Source organism: Ahaetulla prasina, chromosome 3, assembly GCF_028640845.1.
Source record: "Ahaetulla prasina isolate Xishuangbanna chromosome 3, ASM2864084v1, whole genome shotgun sequence".
In the NCBI taxonomy this organism is placed as follows: domain Eukaryota; kingdom Metazoa; phylum Chordata; class Lepidosauria; order Squamata; family Colubridae; genus Ahaetulla; species Ahaetulla prasina.
Genome location: NC_080541.1, coordinates 196,291,841 through 196,311,232, shown reverse-complemented (window position 1 = coordinate 196,311,232; position 19,392 = coordinate 196,291,841). Strand labels below are relative to the sequence as shown.

At 38.1% G+C, this 19,392-nt stretch overlaps 1 protein-coding gene across 1 annotated transcript in view; it reads left to right on the top strand.

Moving 5' to 3' along the window:
• Positions 1-19,392, top strand: part of PTPRT (protein tyrosine phosphatase receptor type T) — a 541,915-nt gene that overhangs the window by 326,330 nt on the left and 196,193 nt on the right. The window contains exon 7 of the mRNA XM_058177805.1: positions 12,450-12,559. Coding sequence (XP_058033788.1) covers positions 12,450-12,559 — 110 coding nt within the window. The remainder of the gene's footprint in view (positions 1-12,449; positions 12,560-19,392) is intronic.

Sequence of the window (19,392 nt, the reverse complement as noted above, 5' to 3'; positions counted from 1 at the left end):
GTTGTGCCTTCATCTCTTGTTCCTTGCGTTTAGCAGCAGCTCTTGTCAACCTTTGTTCTTTTGAATCTAAACCCGTCGTAGGTATTTCCAACACTTGTAATAAATCTTCTTCCATCACAATCTGTTCTTGTACCTGCTTCACTTCTCTTTCCTTCACTTCAGCCTCTCTTCCTCTAGCTTCCAATGGGGGAAGACTTCCAACTTTAATACCTCAACATAAAATTCTCTTGCTTTTCCAACCGTATTGAAACGATATACTTTCCCTGCATAATATACTATTATACCAGTTGGAATATCCCATCTATATTCAATCTGATGTTTTTTAAGTTCATTCACCAGGAAGGCAAATTCCTTCCTAGCCCTTAACATTTTTGGTGGAATTTCCTTTAATATCAAAATATCTTGACCAGCAATCTGAATCTTCTCCCCCTTATATGAAGCTTGCAAAATCTGATTTCTCACTGTTCTGTTTGTAAAATAAATAACAACATCCCTTGGCAACCTTTTTTGCCTTGCTATCCAAGAATTCACACGATATATTTTATCAATTTGATAAGCCACATCTGCTGGACGAGCTGCTAATATCTCAGCAAATACTTCAGAAAAATTTCCTTAAATTCTCTTCCTTATTTTCTTTCAAACCTCGAATTCTAAGAGCAAATTCCATATTTCTATATTGTATCAAAACTATTTCATCCTCTGTTTTTCCATTTTACTTTGAAAATCTTCCATTTTATTTTCTAATTTTAAATTATGTTGCTTAATTTCTTCAACCTCCTCCTCCAATAAAATCACATTCGTTGCCAAACTTTGTACTGCCATTACAAATCCTTCTTTAACTTCTTTATTTCCCACTTGAATTTCTGATATCTGCTCTTTCATTTCAGACATCTCATCAGTTATTACTTTAAATTTTTCTTCTATAAAGCCTTTTAAGTTCTCTTGTAACGCCTCTAAATTCAATGTTCTAGTCTCTGCTGTATGAGCTGGAGAGGCACCAGCTGATAAAGTTCCAGAGCTCTTTGTTACAGTAGACTTTAATTGTTTGGCTGCCATCTTCTATAAAATTATATATTTATTTATTTCCAACTTAATATTCACTTTAAATCTTCTTAACCTCTAAAAAACACAGTCTTTTAAAGCAGTATTTAAAAATCTCCCCTAGATTCTATCAGCAGGCAGCAAAGAGTTAAAGAGTAAAAGCAGCAAGTAACATGCAAATTACCAACTGCAGACGGCAACGCTGACACGATATTGACTTTAAAAAGACCAGAACTATCGCCAAAACTGAACACTTTAACAACAGAATAATCAGAGAAGCCATCGAGATAGAAAAACGCCCACACAGCATGAACAAACGAGATGATACCTCCCGCCTAGCAGCCATTTGGAAACCCGCCCTTATTGACAAACGAGTCCCTAACACGAGGAATGACACCAGACCCACACTCACGAAGTCCGCACAGGATGTCACCACCACACATCCACCCAGAAAGCAGACCCAAACCCACACTGATCAGGAAGCACGACCAAGGACTAGAAGCCAGACCGCAGCTGCAACATTAGCCATTTCAAACCCCTCCAATCCATACATACAGCAGACAGACACCCACTATGAAGATGTAGCATGACCACAAACACGAAGCCACACAACAGCAATGCAACTCACCAGCTCAAATCCCCCTGCAACTCACATTAATCTGAGCACAACCAAGCCCCCACCCAAACAGGACACACCCCCAGCCAATCAGAGCACAAAAAAACCCCCCATCCAATCAGAGCACAGCCAAGCTCCCACCCAATCAGTTCAAACCCCCACTAGCAGTTAAAAAGGAAGAAACAGCTGCAATCACACATTGCTCCCAGAAGACGAAGCTGAAGCCTGAAGATGACGAATGAGACTTCGTCGAAATGTCGCCAAGACACTTCCAATTTTACGTGGGAGAAAACCCGAATAACCAAAGACCTACATACAAACACCCGCGAAAACCTCAGAAAACAAATATATATATATATATATATATATATATGTATGTATGTATATATGTATGTATGTATATATGTATGTATGTATGTATGTATGTATGTATGTATGTATGTATATATATATTAACATACTGTTTTATATTTTGGTCCTTAATTGTACATGGCCAAGAGTACCTCTCTGAAGGAGATGTGCAGTTCTAAAATGTGAAATATAAATAAGTTAAAAAAAAAAGTTCAGAAGAAGGCAAAGGCAAATGTCTGCATTATTGCCCCAAAATTATATATAGCCATATAGTCACGAAGAGTTAAGTGTGAGCTGAGGGAATTAGAACTTTTTTTAACCTTTATCCCAAAGGTGGTTTTTCAAGAGGCAACTGAACTTTCTGTTTTTTCTTTGAAGATGCTTTGCTTCTCATCCAAAAAGCTTCTTCAGCTATGACTTTTCACCTTTATGATGTAACTTAGATTTGTACAACAAATATATTATTGTATCTGTGGTAAAGGGAAAACATGAGCTTCCTTGTGAGAAAATCTTAGCTCTCTAAGGACACAACACAACACAGCATAGCAAATATGTACATACTGTTTTATTGTACCACACTCCTTCTCCAACAACAGGTTATTACGCTGGGTTAATTCTGCCCTTCTAGGACTTTGCAAGATGACATTGTTCTATTAATATGTCTAATACTCAATCCTTTGTACTGTGTCTTAATGCTCAGTTTAAACAATAGTCTCAAAGTTTATAAAGTAGCATACACTGCCTTTTTTCCAAAGTTCTTACACTATTTTGAAAGAAGTGCTGTTTCAGTGTGGCTTACTCCTCTTCTGGTTCATGTTGAGCTCCAGGCAAAGCTCCAAGCTCTAGGCAGGATTCCCACCAAGATATGCTGTTCATTGTAGCTTGTGATCCTGGCAGTTGAATGAAAGTTTCCTTGCCTGCCAATCTTCAGTTGCTTCTGCTTCCCCATCTGTGTGCTGTTTGCTTATCACCTTTACTGCTACACTCTCCCTTTCCCCATTCTTAGTGTTTGTTTTTGTAAGCTCAGAAGACAGGATGGGTTGAGGCTGCCTCTGGACCAGCACAACCTGGGAAACATGTGGATGTGGCTAAATTATCACAGGCAGATGCAACACCAACTTAGATGCCTGTTAGTATAGTTGTGAGGGAATGGGTGAATGCTTGAAGGGTGGGGGTGGACCTTGTCTGGATGACTACAGCTACTTTTGAAAAGAGCAGCGAGAAACCCCAACTTGACTCTCTCACACACAGCAACAGAATAACTATGTTTACTGACTTTCTGCCTGCTGTGCATAAAGGCTGCTCTGATGAAGGAGCAGTATGAGGTTGGAGAAGACAGTTGAGGAAGACGGCAAATGCAAAGGACAACAAAAAGAATCCTGCAGAGAAAGCACCTGCTGGATTACTCTTATCAGGCATGTATAAACTGGCCCCCCACCTTTCTACACTGCCTGGCCTTGGTATAACTCATTGTCCAAGCAAAGAAAGGAGATGGGTTCCTCAGACTGGAAACCCTTTTTCCTTAGGGGGAAAGAACAGAAGCAGAGACTTCATCAATAAGGAATTGCTTGTATGCTCACAGCTGAAGTTGGAAGGCTTATTGAGACTGATGATGCGAGAACAGGAGAACGATGCTCAAAATGCCACTTCCAGAAGAGTTGCTTGGTGAGACATTCTATTTTGAATGTTACTTTGAATCCTTGACTGCTGAGGCTCCAAAGAGTTTCTTTTTGTTTTCAATCTCTGCCCCTGAAAGCTGTGAAGAAGAAACTTCAGTAGGCTCTTTACATCTTTAAAGAGTCCAGCTTTGCTTTCATTGGTCAGCTCTCCATCTACAAGTATATGAAAGAAAAAGGTCATTAGCACACATTGATGGAGTTCCTAGTGGGCCTACCCACATAGACTACATTGGTTTCAGATTATACAATTATATATTAGAAATGCCATAGTACCATGCATACTTTATCCAAATAGCCTAGGCATAGTGGTTGAATCTTGATCTGGAACATTGAGGGAACGTGGGCACATTAAGGGGTGACAGGTTTTCTGTACATGTTTTTTTAAGATGTTATTCTTATACAGAATAAATATACTTTTAATTTTCTGTTACTTGCCCAAATAATCATTTTTTTTTTTTACTCTGTAAAGAAAAGATCAGAAAGAAATAAAAATTGCTTGACATAGTGTAAGCCGCACTGAGTCTTCGGAGAAGGGCAGGATATAAATGCAAATAAAAAAAAAAGGTGATGCAGGAAGCAACTTATTTCAGGTGGGGAAAAAAGATTGATTTTTGCACTTACTGTACATGTTTTTTTATTTCTAAAAACTTCATGCTAAGAATCCCTCTTTGATTACGTTGCTTTATATGCATATGCATTTGTGCTTTCTTCAGTATCATGAGAATTATGGGATTGGAAAGGCTATCCATCTCTGCATGAGAAAACTCTACTAGTTTAACTGAAGCATGTGGATTTAGTATTATTTAGTTACACTTGAACAGATATGCAGAATGAAACTGAAAACGTTGAACCTTATTTCAAACCAATCAGGATTTGGATTCCTAAAGCTTAGGTGCATGGATAAATCAGTCTCATTGATTAAAGGATGATTCATTGCAGGTGACAGATTTTCAAAACATGCTACACTGGTTGAAGGCCATGTAACAATTGGAAAACAAACAATTGGATAACAAAAAATATGTTAAACAATTTGGTTAATGCAACGCTATTTTGTCTTCTGTCTGATGTGACTATAAATTTAAGGTTATCTATAGCATACATGGCAAGCAAATCTGAAATAGTCACTATTTCTGGTTAGCACAGAATGCAAAACCAATTATTAATCCCATTTTACATTCTGATTACTAACTCATATTTGGGAATTTGTTACTACAGTAGTATTGCACTTTGTTTAATTTAGGCACAATGCATTTTGCAAAGCCGGTGTAACAGAATGTAAACTAGTGTTTTTGACATACTCTGTGTAATAAAACAATTGTGGTTTATTCATCAAACCATGGTCTGACAAAATACAGATTAATGCAAGTGTAAATCTAATTAGAATGAAACTTTAAGGTCCTTGCTGAATTATCTTAAAATAAAGGATAACTTCCATATTTCTTTAAATGGTCTCACCTCCATGTGACAAATACTGATTTTAACAGTTTAGACTGTTGAATCATTTTTGTTAAAAAAAATAACACATTTAAAGTAAATGTGACAATATAGTTTTTATTAAAAGAGAAGGCATCAATAGATAGAAACAGTGCAGTAATTGTTCAAAGGATCTATTCCTTATTTATGAGCAAATCAGCAGAATAGTTTTTGTTTTGTTTCCTGAAGGTAGGTCAGTTTACTGCATCTACCTATTGCTTGGTGAGGTGCCAACATTACATTGGCTTTTAAAATGGTTGCTGAATTTGAAATGCGTGGGGTAAAATTTATGTTTTCATTTCTGATATACCAGACAAGCTGTGTCAAAACTGACTCGAACTGCTTTTATTGTATGGGTGGGATTTAGGTTACCAACCTAGGCCATTTTTTTCTGTCTTGCTAAAAAGTGTATGAACACTTTGTTTGACCGTGATGGCAATAGTGGTAAATATCTATGAGTTTATCAGTTTACTGCACACTTTGCAACAGTGACATATGGAATGCAAATGGTAAAGATATGAATTAAAGCAGGGGTCTCCAACCTTGGCAACTTTAAGACTTGTGGACTTCAACACCCAGAGTTCCTTAGCCAGCAAAGCTGGGACTTGAAGTAATAACAACAACAACAACAACAACAACAGAGTTGGAAGGGACCTTGGAGGCCTTCTAGTCCAACCCCCTGCCCAGGCAGGAAACCCTACACCATCTCAGACAGATGGTTATCCAACATTTTCTTAAAAATTTCTTAAATGTTGGAGCATTTAAGTCCATAAGTCTTAAAGTTGCCAAGGTTGGAGACCCCTGAATTAAAGGATGAAATAAAAGATATGAAAACTAGTTTATGTGAAATGAGGACAAAGGGAAGATGTAATAGATTAGAATGAGGGAGATCTAATTTGTAGAATAGAATGTAGTTAAATATTTCTATGGAAATAAAAGTGCTGGTTTAATTATGAATGAAAAAAGGTAAAATGCATGTCAGAAAATATGAACTTGTATTATCATAGGTTGTTGTGGATGGACATTAATCTATAGTGATAGTGCTGATTTTCAATAATTAATATTATCTGGAGCATGGAAGGATGGCTAAAAAAGAGACCTTTTAAAAAAAACATCATTAGGTCATTAGAAGCGCTAGGTATGAATGGGAATAGTGAATACTGAGCATTTGAATAGAACGTTTATTTATTTGAATATCTGGTTTAAGCAAAGCTATATTTCTTTTTAAAAAAAGAAGTGGGGTGAATGAAGAAGCATGATGTTTTTAGTGAAGAATGCAAAGATAGCAAAAGATTATGAAAGTAGGACAGGGTGCTTTTTGATAATATTAAGGGATGTGGGGGGATGAGAAATAGCAACAAACAACATAAAACCAACGTCCACCAATTAATGAATTTATTTTCCTAATACAGAAGTTCATTCCATAAACAGCTTTGTATATGGGAAGATCTGTAGATGTTGGCTTTGTTTTCACATTTGAGATGTAGCTCAATAATTTTCAGGTTAGATTAGATTAGATTTATTTGATTTCTATACCGCCCTTCTCTCGAAGGACTCAGGGCGGTTTACAGCCAACATAAAAACAATTTTATCAATAAAATTAAAAACAATTTTAAAAATCTGATTCAATTTGGCTAACCCCATTAAAACTAGTAATAAAACAATAATAAAACCCCAATTAAAAATCATCTCGCATTAGGCCAGACCTGTGCGGTAAAACAAAAAGGTCTTGAGCTCGCGTTGGAAGGTCGGGAGGTCGGGGAGTAAGCGTAACCCCAGAGGCAGCTCATTCCAGAGGGCAGGTGCCCCCACAGAGAAGGCTCTCCCCCTGGGGGTCGCCAGCCGACATTGTTTGGCTGACGGCACCCTGAGGAGACCCTCTCTGTGGGAGTGCACAGGTCGGTGGGAGGCTATCGGTGGCAGCAGGCGGTCCCGTAAGTAGCCCAGTCCTATGCCATGGAGCGCTTTAAAGGTGGTAACCAAAGGTGGTTACTCTGAGCGTGATCATAGCTTTCCCTTGGTTCCCTTCTGAAGGGACATAAAGATCAAGACATGAAATTATTGAGTTGAATTTTGCAAAACAATTGCATCTAACCAATTCAATCAGTTTTTATTTTTTTTAAAAATGTTATATTCAAGACATGACCACTAGTGCTTTACGTATAAGAAATGCACTGTTTTAATCTTGTAACCCTCCCAGTATTTATTGTGTAGGATGAGTAGCTATATAAATCATATAAAGAAATGTATGAATTTGTAAACCAAAGTAGCTAATTTATAAAGCAATCACAAACATAAATACTATATTTAGTAATCTCCACTGACACCCAATCTAATGGGAACAAATCAAATATCGAATACCAAACAATATTTTTTTCATGGTCTTTCAAAAACTCATCAAAATGGGCACCAGCCAAACTCTGGGGGTTGGGAAAGCTATTCATAAGAACAGGAACTATACTGAAGAAATTTTCCTTTGTCCTCCTGAGCTTCTAAAATGGAGTTACCTTAATTATCCTTTTGCACAATGAAAACATAATAAAGTTCTGTTTGAAGTAGAAAATACTTAAGATCCAAAGCATAAAAAGCTGAAAAACCAGCATTTTGAATTGTTCTCAGAAATCTATCAGCAGCCAATGCAATGCTTGCTAATGTGTTGTTATAAGGTGACAATAGCTCTTAAAAATGAGCAAAGGGACTCTCACATTCTGTATCAAATGCAGCGTCTTGGCAATCTTCAAAGCAGCCCTGTGCAAAATACTTTGCAAGTTATAGCTTTGAGGTGTTAAGGGTATCAGGGTATCAGTTGCTATTATCAAAAAGACATTTGTTCCAGATAAGATATACCAGCTGAAACTGGCCAGTTTCTCTATCCAGTGTTCACATGCAAATCCACCAGATGCTTTCATTTTTCATCAACTAAAGCATTACTTTTTTTCCTTCACAGATCCAGTCCATGGTCCTCAGAATGTAGAGGTTGTAGACATCCGATCACGTCAGTTGACTTTGCAGTGGGAACCTTTTGGTTATGTCGTGACTCGTTGCCACAGCTATAACTTGACAGTCCATTACCAGTATATATTCAACCAGCAGAAATATGAAGCAGAGGAACTAATTCAGACATCATCACATTACACGTTGCGAGGATTACGACCCTTCATGACCATCCGATTGAGGTTGGCTCTTTCAAATCCAGAGGGCAAGATGGAGAGTGAAGAATTGGTGGTGCAAACAGAAGAAGACGGTAAGAAATAAAGTTCTTACTATTTAAATTGTTTGGCGGGAGGAAAGGGAATTTAAAAAATGCTTAAAGTAAGATTTTACTGGTAGATAAAAAAATTCAACCAATATGTTTCACAGCTCATTCCAAAAATAGACTATAATTTAATATTGGAAAAATAAACCTCTGAAAATTGTTGCAGGCTAAAATGATAGTGAATACTAAACATAATGATGCTTCCCATTTTGCTTTTTGGAGGATTAGTTTTGATTACATCTTAACAAAATCAATAACTATATGTGTTGGGAGATTTTGGTTAACTTCTCTAAATATATGTCAAAATGTTTCAGGTGAGTTTGCTTAAAGGGTGCTTAAGAATTAATTTATGTTCAAGGGCCTGTCAAAGTTGATAATTACTGCATTTTTAAAAAAGAGATTTCAGTTTAATAGACAATGTGCTAAACAGGAATCTGAATGGCAGTAGTTATTCCTAACTGCTATTAATGGTTATTCATTTAATAGGTCATTCTTCTAGGGAAGTAAGGGTTCAAGAGAAGGAAAGGAATTAAAGATCTATATGTTGATTAAACATATTTATTTACATTTCATATTTCTAAACTGCCTATCTCCCTCAGAGGGGAGCTATCTCTTATCACTGAAGTGAGTAACCTAGTTCAGGGGACCTCCATGGCTCTGGGCTGTGTATGTGAGTGGTGGGCACGCATGTGAGTGTGCAAAGCTTCATTTGTGCAAGTGACAGACATGCGTGTCCCCTGCATGCACAAATTCTGTGCATGCAAGTGCGCTTGCTCTCTGCTTGTGCAAAACCATCCCCTCTCTGCCCCACCGCCGCACCACCGATCCACAAAACTGGAAACGTTGGGGATCACTGACCTAGTTAATAGAACGCAAACAAAATCAAGTACCTCAGTTTTATTTTAACATGTCACTATTCAACATCCTTGCTTAATGACTTTTCACTCACTAACCGTTAAACTTGCAATGGTGTTGAATGAATAATAATTATGACCAATTCCCACACTTATCTTAATTTCAGTGTCCCTGTGGTTACATGATTGCCATTTGCAATCTTGTTTTCTGCTTTATTACAAGCAGTCAATGGAGAAACTGGCAGAAGGTTACAAATTAATGGTCATGTGATGCAGTGTATGTCACGGTTCCAGAAAAACCTCTTCTGCATAAAAAAATCTCAGAAGCCATTGTTTTCCAGAGTTCTTTACTAGCATGAGGAAACTGGCACATGATGAGTGAAATTCCAAAACTGAATTTCCGGATTCTTTTCTCCAGTTATACAAACCCCAAGAGTCCCACCCCCCTGACCCCTTTGATGGTCACATGGTCCCACGTTCTCCCAGTTCATTCGAATATCTTCTTGCCACTCTTCCTGCAGATGTGAACACCATCCGACCTTGACCACTTGAAGAATGTTACCATACCCCTCAGCCCCCCTTCCTCCCCTCAGGGGAAAAATGTGGCAGCGTCTGGAACCCTAAAGTCTAATATGGTTTCCAGGCCTGACAGGCGTCCCCCCTTGGAAAAGAAGCTATATCCTAGGAAAGAAAACAAAGAGTCGATAAAGAAGAGTGTCAGTGGTCCACACTTCCCTTCTACCCCCCCCCCTCTCCAAGAGGTTTTTTAGGTTTGTCAGGGAAAGTGTCATGAAATTGTTTAATCAAATTGTCCGCATTTACTTTCCAACTTTTGACCCAAGTAGATTCAGATAATGGATATCCCTTCCAGTGGACTAAATATTGTAATTGACCTCTATATAGTCTAGAGTCAAGGATTTTCTTGATTTCATAGTGGGTTTCACCTTGGATTATCAAGGGTGGTGGGGGAGCGGCAGGTTGAGGTCTCAGACCAGACTGTCTAGCAGGTTTTAATAAGCTGGTATGGAATACCGGGTGTATTTTCCCCAACATTCGAGGGAGGTTGAGTTCTCTGTCCAGAGCGATGGACACATTGTACCAGTCATTTAGTTGTTCTGGGATTCCTCTGGTGGAGCAGGCTTTTCTGATGTTTTGATCAATTGCCTCTTTGAAGTAATGGAGGAGAAGCCGATCTGGCCAATGTCTAAGATTGCCAGCAACCCTTCTGAAATCCCATACAAATTGTTTTAGGGGCTTGTTACCTTGCTTCATTGTTTTTAAGGTGGTTTCACATTCTGCAATTAGGTCATCATCTTGAAACCGGTTGCGAAGCAGTGCCATGAATGCGTGAACATCATTTAGTTCTGATGCACGTTCATTGTGTAGTTGAGCTATCCATTCTGAGGCTAGCCCCACGTTCATACCATCCGAGATGGCGTTGATTAGGCTTTTTTCTGATGGATATTGATGTCTATATTGTTCAACGTAAGCCTCAATTCTGCTGAGAAAGTAAGCCAGGTGGTGTGGATTCCCATCAAAGGTTGGTTTGAAAGGGGGAGGGGCTGGGTGAGGGGGTGCAGGTGGGTTTAGCTGGCCTGCTTGCGGTTGAAGAGGGATTTGGGGGACGGCCGTTGCTGTTGTGGGTGGTTCCTGAGTTGTGAAGGGGGGTGGAATTCCCCCTGGCTGCTGAGAAGGAAGTCATTGAAATGCTTCAGCTTGCGAGGCAAAGCTCGGCCTGGGGCCCCCAGGAAAGAAAGGTGCTGAACTGGCTGGTTGCCATTTGTATTGGATCCATCCTTGTCCAGGATAAAATGCCCAGCCAGGAAGAATAGAAGCAGCTGGAGGCAGCGTAGCCCTCTGTTGGCGGGAAAAGTCAATTGGAGGGGGGAGTTGCGATTCCCCCCAAGTCCCTGGTGCTGCCTGAACTCCCTGCCGTCTGAAGGAGGGAAGGGAGGTCCTCCTGCGTTCATCGGAATGGCTTTGAGCTTCAGTAATTTCTCCCTCTCTGGTGGGAGGGAAGGTGAATTTAGGCTGAGCTAAAGGCTCTCGAGTTGGGTGAGCTGAGCTTATATTAGGCCTCACTTCCAAACGCTCAAAAGTTTCAGGGAGGTCTAATAGGGACTGGGATTTCAGGGGGTTCCTCAGGTCCCAATCCAGTGACTCTCCCGATTCTCCAGGTTTTACTGTCCTCCAGTGAGGTTGAGAAGAGGGAGGGGGCTCTCCATTCCGCCCTGGGGAAATATTTTCTCCCGAACGACAGCTTACCCATGAATCAGAGTCTTTGGGCCGTGCTCCAAGCTGACAAGCAGGCTCTACCACTTCGGGTTTTTGAGTCATATCTTCCGATGGGAAGTAGATGATTTCAACTAAATTGTTAGATTCAAGCTTCTGTGCTGCATCCATGCTTTCAGCTGGCTGCTCTTCCATCTTCACTGGGTCTTTGCACCTCTGTGGAGGTTGTGGAGGCTGGGGCCCAGCACCCCCCTAACGGGCCCCCTCTGAGCGGAGGAGAGGGTACCGTTAGCAAAAGAAAGTTAGGAGTTTTGGAATAATGTCACGGTTCCAGAAAAACCTCTTCTGCATAAAAAAATCTCAGAAGCCATTGTTTTCCAGAGTTCTTTACTAGCATGAGGAAACTGGCACATGATGAGTGAAATTCCAAAACTGAATTTCCGGATTCTTTTCTCCAGTTATACAAACCCCAAGAGTCCCACCCCCCTGACCCCTTTGATGGTCACATGGTCCCACGTTCTCCCAGTTCATTCGAATATCTTCTTGCCACTCTTCCTGCAGATGTGAACACCATCCGACCTTGACCACTTGAAGAATGTTACCATACCCCTCAGCCCCCCTTCCTCCCCTCAGGGGAAAAATGTGGCAGCGTCTGGAACCCTAAAGTCTAATATGGTTTCCAGGCCTGACAGGGTACAAATTACATGACATTGTACTTTATGATTGTGTCACTTAGCAATAGAAATTGGGTCTCAATTATTATTATTAAGGGAGGACTATCTGTTATTTACAATTCACTTGTATTATTGTGGCATAGAAATTTGTACATGGTTTGGGAAAAATTGCACAATATTTTGACAGAAATTAGAGTGAACATTGATTATGATGTTAGGTTATAGAGAAAAAAATGAAATATTATAATTATGAAGTTTTCATTTTATTTTTAGTTCCTGGAACTGTTCCCCTTGAATCTATTCAGGGAGGACCCTTTGAAGAGAAGATCTATGTTCAGTGGAAGCCACCAAATGAAACCAATGGAATAATTACCCTCTATGAGGTAAGATAGAATGGATGCCTCAAGCTGTACTTCTTCTATCCCTTCTATTCTTATGATGGATTTTATAGTTACTTTTTGAGTTACTATACTTATTATGGCATGTTGTCACTTGGCTAAAAGGATTAGAGTGTTTGAGTGAACAGTTCTGCATTGGTTTCACCTGTGAGGAACATTGCAGTGTAGGGATTTGAATTACTAGTGTCTTACAACTCCTTAACTCAAATATTTGGTACAAATGCTCGTACCAAATGAAATTCATGCTCTTTACTTTTGCTTGTAATTGATGGCATAGTAGTAGATATATAAAGAAATTAGTTATGAAATGAGAATGATTTATAATGGTATGGCAATGCAAACATACCTATAGCAGAGCTGAGATAAAATTAATGTCACAAATCTTAAGAGCAAATATTGTCTCAAACTGGTATGTCTTCCCATATTTGAGATTTGAATGCAATTACTGCATACATAATGAAGTCCACTGCAAATCTGGTTTGCGCTGGATATAGTCTTCACTTTGCATGAATTACCAGATGTGATTCAGTCCCATTGATCAGATATAGCAGGGTTGTTGTTTTTTTCATTGTAGTAGGAATTCTGGAGAATGGAGGATAGACATTACATATCCTTCGTATGTTGGGATGCATTCTTTCAGGAAATCTAGAGTTCCAAGTTCTTAAAATGCTATGATTTAGCATTATGAGAATAAAATTGTATTTATCTGGATTTATGTCATCTCCCTTTGTCTTTCTCTGTGAAATGTAGCCATGTGAAAATTAAAAACTTCCATATTCGTTTGATTGCTACAATTAATTGCAAGTAGTGATTTTAATCAGGAAGCCAAAATGAAGACTAGAATCTCTTGCATGTTACTCATGGTTTAATTCCAATATTCTGGCAAGAAGAGATGAAATGTGAATAGTAAAATTCCATCTTATTTCCTACCTGCAGTTTTCTTTAAAGGTTCAGTTGATACACCACGTGAAAGACTTTTGAAAATGTATTATGATCTTGTGTATTGTGTCAAATTTTAGTCTCTCATATGACTACAGTAGTTCCATTGAAATGCCTCTGCTATAAAAGCAGATGGCAGAAGGTTGAGGGTTTGCAGCAAGGTTAATGTGCTGAGCCTTTCACATCTGGAAACATGATTTTCCAAAGTGGTTTGGGTCAAAGGAAGAAATTGAGTTGAATGCTTTCAGCTGAGTCTCGGTAGATCTTTGTGCATGTCACTGAAAAGCTTCCACTGTTTGCTGCAACTAGCAATCTGTCCAGAAGACATTCTCCAATGTGTGTTTTACACTGCAGAGCAGAGTATTTTAGGTTACAAGATGAGGGATGCAGTATATCTAACTTGAAATTAAATTCAAATAGCATTATTGCCACTAGGATAACAGTCTTTAAATAGCAAGTTACGTCTCTACAAAAGATATTCAATTAAAACAAAACCTAAAAGCCTATGAACTAAGTATTTTAATGTAATTAAAATATTTACAATGGGAATTTGGATAATCTGGTGTTATAAAAATTACCAGGAGAAATTATAAAACAGGTACTCCCCGACTTATGACCACAATTGGACCCAAAATTTATGTTGTTAAATGTTAACATTTGTTAAGTGAATTTTGCCCCATTTTTCGACCTTTCTTGCCACCGTTGTTAATGAATCGCTGCAGTTGTTAAATTAGTTACATGGTTGTTAAGTGAATCTGGCTTCTCCATTGACTTTGCTTGCCAAAAGGTCACATGGCTCCAGGGCTCTGCAACTTTCATAAATAAGAGTCAGTTACAAGAGTCTGAATTTTGATCACGTGACCATGGGGATGTTGCAATGGTCATAAGTGTGAAAAATGGTCATAAGTCACTTTTTTCAGTTCCATTATAACTTTGAATGGACACTAAATAAGACAAGGTCTACCTGTACAGGCTTTTTTACTTTTTGAAAAAAAATCCTGTTTGCCAAGAAAACTAATGATCATGTTTAGAAAGTTAAGCTAGAAAAAAAATGAGACTTGACTTTTTTTCATTAGATATTTATGTATGGCAACAAAATAAACTCAGTTGTCTATAACAGCATTTACAAAATGGATGAGAGCCCCATGGAGAATGCCAAGGGAGCACTTCTAGAGCTTGGAGTACTGCTGGAGGTGTTAGGTAGTGATGGAAAAATATCCTCTTTTTTGTCAGCAAAGGAATTTATGTTGGATGTAATCTATTGGGTGGCAAGCAGGGAAGGCTTAGATAAAGTGCTATGTTTTGCAGAGAATCCTGGCACAGACATATTTCTAAAAAGATACTAGTTCTTGTCTACTTAAGGGAATACTTGAAGGGCTGTCACAGGGAAGTAAGGAACAATTTATTCTCCATAGTACTTGAAGGCAGGATAAGAAGCAATGGGTAGAAGCTTGTCAGAGAAGATCCAACTTGGAAAGAAGGAGGAATTTCCTGATCTGAGAATGATTAATCAGTGGAACAGCTTGCCTCTCAGAGTTGTGTGTGCTCCATTGCTGGAGGTTTTCAAGAAAAGATTGGACAACCGTTTGTCTGGGATGATATAAGGAGGGCAGGAGATTGGACAAGAAGACCTCCAAGACCTCCTTCCAGCCCTATGATTCTAAGTGAAAACACTTCTGATGAAATATTGATCTTCATTGCACATCTTTGTAATAGCAGATCACACAGTGTCTGATACTGCAGAATCTAAGAAAGAACCTACAACTGTATACTTTGATTGTTTATTATGCATTAGACTCTAAAAACAGCAAGATTCCCAGCATATGAAGGAAGCCCTGCTATGCATTTATAAATGTTCTTTTCATGGTAAACTAGATTGAATTCACAATCCCAACTTCATTTCCTTGTTATATATGTTATACTGTATGTTCTATGACAAATGCTAGGGAGAATTTAGATTACCCATTTTTAATAAATATGTGCAAAAATGCTAAATCCTCATCAGAGTTAGTTGTAGATGTATTGTATATATGGAAACTGAAAGGAATTGCCTCAGGGTCAAAAAGTCAAGATGACAGCCATAATAATGCAATAGATAGCCTTCTTCTTTTTGCAACAAAGCACAAACACACAAAATGATCACACTGTTGTAGCTTCCACTGACTTTTTTTGACTAGGTGACCTCCAACACTGTTACTGTTAAATCTCGGATCCAAGTTCTCCATATCAGTATTGGAACTAATAGGATCTATATTTGGTCTTTCCGTAATGGAAGCATCTCAGCTTCTCCACCTGTGAAATGCCAGATTCCCCATGTTGTTCCCCTTTTAAGAAAGATAACACATCCTAGAAAAACACAACATAGAAACCTCAGTAGAAGCTAAGACAGAAAGCATACTGAATGAAAATTAATGTTTGACTCTTTTAGACCAGTGTGTATAATTGTTTATTTTCTATCTTAATATAAATTATTGGTATTAGTTTTTAAATTCTTTACATGGGTTAATATTTCAATCTCTGTTGAAACACTTATTCTCATAAATTCCTAGCCATATCCTCAAACCAATATTTAAAGTGCTTCCATTCTGACGTGTGGGCCTCTCACTGATGGCCCCATGGCTCAGGATTTACTCCCCAGTGACCTGTGCCTTTTCCGATTGCCCTTCAGGGGCCAGGCAAACATGTTGTTATTTTCTGAGGTCTTTTAATGAATTATTCCTTTGTTATGGATTTTCAAAATCTAATATATTTCTGTTATCTTTGTTTGTTCTGTTTGCTTTGCTTGAGAGATTTTTAAATTGAAATTTGAGAATGTTATATGCCAGCCTACGAAAGCCTGTCTTGAAGGGCAGCATACATATTTTTTAAAATTAAAAATAAATAATTCACATCATCTCAAGGTTATATTCAGTCCCAGATAGAGTCTAATTATAATGTCCATCCTTACAGTCACTAGTAAATTCAACTTTCATGACCAATAAATCCAATTCACAAAAATTGAAGTACAAGTGTTTGTCTAGCCAGCTGACCCCTCAGAGAATCATACAATGTGCTTTTATACCTCTGAGGGGGAATAAAATGGATGAATTGTTCACATAATTTAATATATATAACATAATTCACATATAACATAATTTTTAGAAGGGACATTAGAATATCTAAAATTATATTGACTACATGAAAGTTTAAAAAGATTTTTGGAAAGGATGTGGATGTCCTAAAGAACCTTAATATTTTTCTCTGGGCTCTGTGATTGAAATTTATCTTATAGAGTAGATGGGAGCATTGTCAGGGTTCCAAGTAACAGACAAAAAAACCACTCAGCATTCCCAGCACCACTTTTAGAGTGTGGATATTTATTTATGGGACTGAAATCCCCCTCCCGAATTCCAAACAATCAGTCACATGGCCAAGTGGGCTAGCATCTCCTTCATGAAGAGCAGAGGGTAGGTGTTTTTCCATGAGCATTGCATTAATACCTCTAAAATCAACGCATAATCTCATTGACTCATCTTTCTTCTCTTTGGTATTTGACTTCAACCCCAACTATCTCTAATTCCCCCTCCCTATCCCTCAGCTCCAGTGTGGCAGCACTGAAGCTCCACGATGGCTTCAGCTAGGCCAGCTTCAGGGTTGACAGGCATTTTATGGCCCACAGGCCACATCTAATCCCTTTAACTGTCCCTGTCTGGCTGTGGCGGTGGCTGTCCATAGCAGTGCCAGCAGTACCAGTTTCTCATGTGTCCCTTGAGAAAATTAATTACCCCTGTTATATATAATTCCTGAAAAGTAATAATACATCCAAAGCACAGCTTCATTTTAAAAGTTTGATATTCCTCCCCCGCTTCTTCCTCTCTCATAATTCATTCAATTCAGAAAGAAGGGGATGGCAAAATATCATGTCCATTAGTTCATGAAGTCATTCATACATCCACACACCACAGGTTGCAAAATATATACGTAGGCATAATCATTTCCAAACCAGTAGACAAGTATTAGTCAGGTGGTAGATGATGTGACAGAAAGGGATGTTGATAAGATAAAGATATAAGTTACCAATAACAAAAGAAGCCAGCATAAAACATTTTAAAAGTAGAGAGCTTGTTAGAGAAACAAGCTGACAAGTGACAGATATAAAATAAAGATACTTGATTTAATTATATGCTTTTATCATGAAGAGGCCCATTCAAATGTTAACATTGTTGGAACAAAACCCGGTGTAAGATTTAAAATGAAAATAACTGAACAGGTGAGATAGGAATGGATCCTCAGTCTGATCTTTAAATTATTTCCAATATTAAACCCTGGATGGATTTGGATTAGTTTGTTTTGAACCATGCCAACATTACACAACAAACGCAAGAACTTATTAGTAGTGTACTTGAACAGATATTTATATGTTTATATTGAGGCTGCTTTTGTTGCACAAGTCAGGATAAATTTCGTACTCATGCCCATTCTGCATTTTGCAAACACAATCCATTTGTGTGTGAATCCTTAGCAAAAGGAAGGAGAACCTTTTTCTCTTAAACAGAGAAAGTCTCATAATGCAGAATCTTACAGAGTTTATTTAAATAACTGTAGGGAAGTTGAGAAGTAGACAGAACAGCTGTGAGGATCTCTCATCATTTGTACCAGTGGTAAAAACAGCTCATAAGATAAAGGGATGATACAGCCTCCAGTTTTGGGTTTCTTCACTTTTTCATCATTAAAAATCTCTTTATTTGTTGTAATTGCACAGATCCAGTACAGTGAAATATCACCGCCACTAAGAGAATTAGTTTGTTGTGGTGGTTAAAATATCAGCCTGGAAATGAATATTTTGTTAGTTCTAGTCCTGTTTGGGCACAAAGCCAGCTGGGTGAGATTGGGCCAGGCCCTCTGTCAGCTCTAGGAAATAGGCAATAGCAAACCATTTCCAAGTCTCACTTCAGGAATGGGTCAACATTGGAGTTAACATTGATTCAAAGGGACAAAAAAAGTTCTAATGATGTTTGTAATTTAGCATTTAAATACCTCGTCTGGAACTCTTGGGGTAATATCTGATCCATATTAGTTAGAAAGAATCTCCATTTTCTAGGTGCTGAATTATTCTTTGGGCTAGATGGTTTGTGCTTAATTTCTTTTTCATATGCATTAGTGACTTTTCTTCTTTATGCAGAAGAATGGATTCTTGAGGGTTTATAATCTTCCTAAGGGATGCTTTGAACACAAACATTGGACAGTCTAAGCATTACTATTCTAAAATGAATAAAATAATTCTGTTTTAAAATCAGACATTTATAATCATGATACTGTTTCCTCAGTTCTTCCCTCATTTTTCCTTCAGATTTGAACGAAGCATTGCATTTAAAAGAAAATGACAATTCACTTCAGGCATTCAGCAATTAATATAATTAATTGCGCTTGAGAAAAGAATGACAGTACTATTAAGATTATATTTTTAATAGCTATTTGAAATAATGTATTTTTATAATGAAAATTGAAGAGTTCACTATGTCAGGAACACATTCTCTTGGAATGGGATTACACGCTATATGAGGTTTATTGTAGCAAGTAAAAACATAGCAAAGCAATAACCAAATTATTTTCTTCTTTTGCTAAGATGGTTAGTCAGGATGCAATGGGGCTTGGAATTGGAAGACAATGCTGTAATTTGTTACTATCTTGACAGTACTTTGGCAGTTTTGCAAGATATAAAGTAGTCACTATATATATGTTTGGATGGAAAACTCAGACTGGTTAGAGAATGAGATGTCTAATGTTGGAAGGGATAATTAAGGCCACTGAGTCCAGCCAGCTGTTCTGTACAGAAATCCAAGTACCAGAATCCATGTCAGATAACTCTCTAGCCACTACTTAAATAAAAACAGTTATGG